At 36.6% G+C, this 2,572-nt stretch overlaps 1 protein-coding gene across 1 annotated transcript in view; it reads right to left on the reverse strand.

The window, feature by feature from the left end:
* The window catches only part of LOC118342063 (extracellular calcium-sensing receptor-like), a 4,128-nt gene extending 2,058 nt beyond the window's left edge, over positions 1–2,070 (reverse strand). Inside the window, exons 1-5 of the mRNA XM_035680492.1 lie at positions 1,789–2,070; positions 1,541–1,627; positions 1,046–1,315; positions 206–406; positions 3–78 (exon numbers count right to left, since the gene is read on the reverse strand). Of these exons, the coding sequence (XP_035536385.1) occupies positions 3–78; positions 206–406; positions 1,046–1,315; positions 1,541–1,627; positions 1,789–2,055 (901 nt within the window). The 5' untranslated portion in view covers positions 2,056–2,070. The remainder of the gene's footprint in view (positions 1–2; positions 79–205; positions 407–1,045; positions 1,316–1,540; positions 1,628–1,788) is intronic.
* Positions 2,071–2,572: the final 502 nt, after the last annotated feature.

The following is a 2,572-nucleotide window of genomic DNA, read 5'->3' on the forward strand; positions in this document are numbered from 1 at the left end:
ACATAGTGGTCCCTCTGCTTCCACTGAACCCGCTGGATCAAATCTACACTGAAATGTGGATTCCCAAAACTGCCTCACCTGAAATACAGTGTATTGTAAAGTCAGTATTGAAATTACAATATGCTAATATATTTTATAATTTATTTTAGATCAAATTGTTATGATTTAACAATTAAAAACATTATTTCAGATGTCAAGATCTTACCAAATTATAGTTGTTGCTGTCATTTTGGTCAGGACGTATTTGTAAAAGGAATTCCCTAAGCCCTGGTATTTCTCCTCGACGGATGGCGATGCCTAATGTGCCGCTTAGGTACGGCATGATGCGGGGTGTCTGGAGCACAGCAGCTGATGTCCAAGCTTCACTGGCTATCCACTGCCGGCCTGTTACATTCTGCATCACCACCTGTGTAACATTATATAAAATATATCATACTTGTGTCTGCTTTTTGGCAAATATTGTCTGCAACAATTTCCTTTTCCTGCTTTTTTTAAATAATGTAAGCAAATGTGTGAAAAAGTCATTAGTTGCAGACACCTAATTTAATATCTGCATATCAGACTCTATGTTTAAAAAAACAAGCAGTCGTTTCATGCATGCATGGGTAGTTTGGGTATTCTCAAAATGCATTACTGAAGTTGAGTGGCTTCCGTTTTTGTAATCTTTGCTTTAAAACCTAAACAATTTTTATCTAAATGTCTAAATGACTTGTCTTATTCCTTTATGTAGTGGTCCTTTCATGCCTGCACCCTGATGGAAACCACGTTTATTCAAATGTTTTAAGCAATTGAAATTGAATTTAATTTTTGACAAGTTTAATTTTTGACAATATGTACAGGATAAGTTATCAACATTATTAATAGTTTTGACCTGACAATGATCAAACTATAATTGTAGTTTTTGTTGATAATTTTGTTTGAATGAAACTGATTATAATGTATAGGATTCTGGAGAAACTTTGGTTTGGAGAAACAAATAAACAAAATCATTATATTACGTTTCTTACAATTACGGATTTCTAAATGATATACATTTAATTCCAACCTCTTCCATGAGATGAATCATGTGAAACTCATGTGCAAACACCATGACCACACGAGCTGTTGATGTCTTTATCAAATGTACAATCCTCCTCAGTTCACTTGGGTCACTGTCCCACGGTAAAACTTGTAAGTATGCCAGACAACCTTCACCAGACTGAGCCAGGTCAGATTGGAAGGATCGAGCAACATGGAGTCCATAGTCATCATCACTGACCAGCAGGCCTACCCAAGTCCAGCCAAAGTGTTTTAGAATCTGAATCATAGCACGCACCTAAGTGGATATATTAGTGTGATGGGATTATTGCACAGAAAATTATATCTCTGAAATGAGACTACATATACAATTAACTTAAATTATTGTAACTTATATTAATTATATATTCAAATACATTTCATGCATGGAATCACACCTAATTCATCCCATTAAGAAAAAAAGGACAATTTATGCCTGAAACATTCATAGTTTGCATTTCTCATCTGGGTAATAGTGATTTACCTGAAAAGCATCACTTGGAATTGTTCTAAAGAAGGATGGAAACCGTTGCCGATCACTCAGGCAGGAACATGTGGAAAAATAACTTACCTATAAATACACATATAAACTCACATTACCCATTTCATGCAAGTCAGACCCGGTGCAAATATTTTTAGATTCCAACAATATATCACTTTAAAAAGACGCCATTTATTCAAATACAGTCTATAAAATACTACAATACAAAATATAGAGGACAGGAAACTTACAATGGGCATTTTGTATAAACCTAGCACATTGGAGGTGGCAATAGAAAATGTAGAGGGGGAATCACCCACAATACCCAGGACAGGAGGTGTCCCTGAACAGTTCTTCCAAAGCAGAAATTGCTCTTCTCTGCCACTTGCCAGTGATAATGCACTACTGAATCCAACAACAAGTGCACCACAGTTATCAGCAAGACTGTATCCCAGAGTCACATTAGGTAGCAGATTGGAGTTCTTGTTGATCTCATCAATAGCAAAGGCCATGGTCATGGCATGCCTAAAACCTAAAGTGTCAAAGCTAACACACAAAATAGCATTATTAAGCACTAAAAACTAAAAGCACAAACAAAACAAAACAACTAATAACATAATACACAATAACATACTACTGCTATTCAGGTTTCAAAAGCATTTCATTATTGTGACATGTTTTTCCTTACCATGCATACTCTGATCAGACAGCAAAATTAGCACAGATCCATGCTGGCCGCTATACAGTATGTGTGTGAAACTTACCCTTTGCAGATGGGCTGTTGTGGCTCTGAGGTAAATGTTCGTTCTGGGAAGACAGAGCTGTAGTGGACCTCAAACAACCCACCTAGAACCACATCGCCAGGCTTGTGCACTTCATTAAGATTAAACTTTTTCCGTAACTTACAAGATGAGGGAAAAGAGGAATATGCAAAATTTAAAGACGAGAAAGAGACACATACCAAGATAAGGTAGACACACAAGAGGAAATATGCGTCAAGAAAAGCTCCCATAGCTTCCCTCCTCCCTTCACAAC

Source organism: Morone saxatilis, unplaced genomic scaffold, assembly GCF_004916995.1.
Source record: "Morone saxatilis isolate NCDOM2014 unplaced genomic scaffold, NCSU_SB_2.0 Contig8, whole genome shotgun sequence".
Classification (NCBI taxonomy): Eukaryota; Metazoa; Chordata; class Actinopteri; family Moronidae; genus Morone; species Morone saxatilis.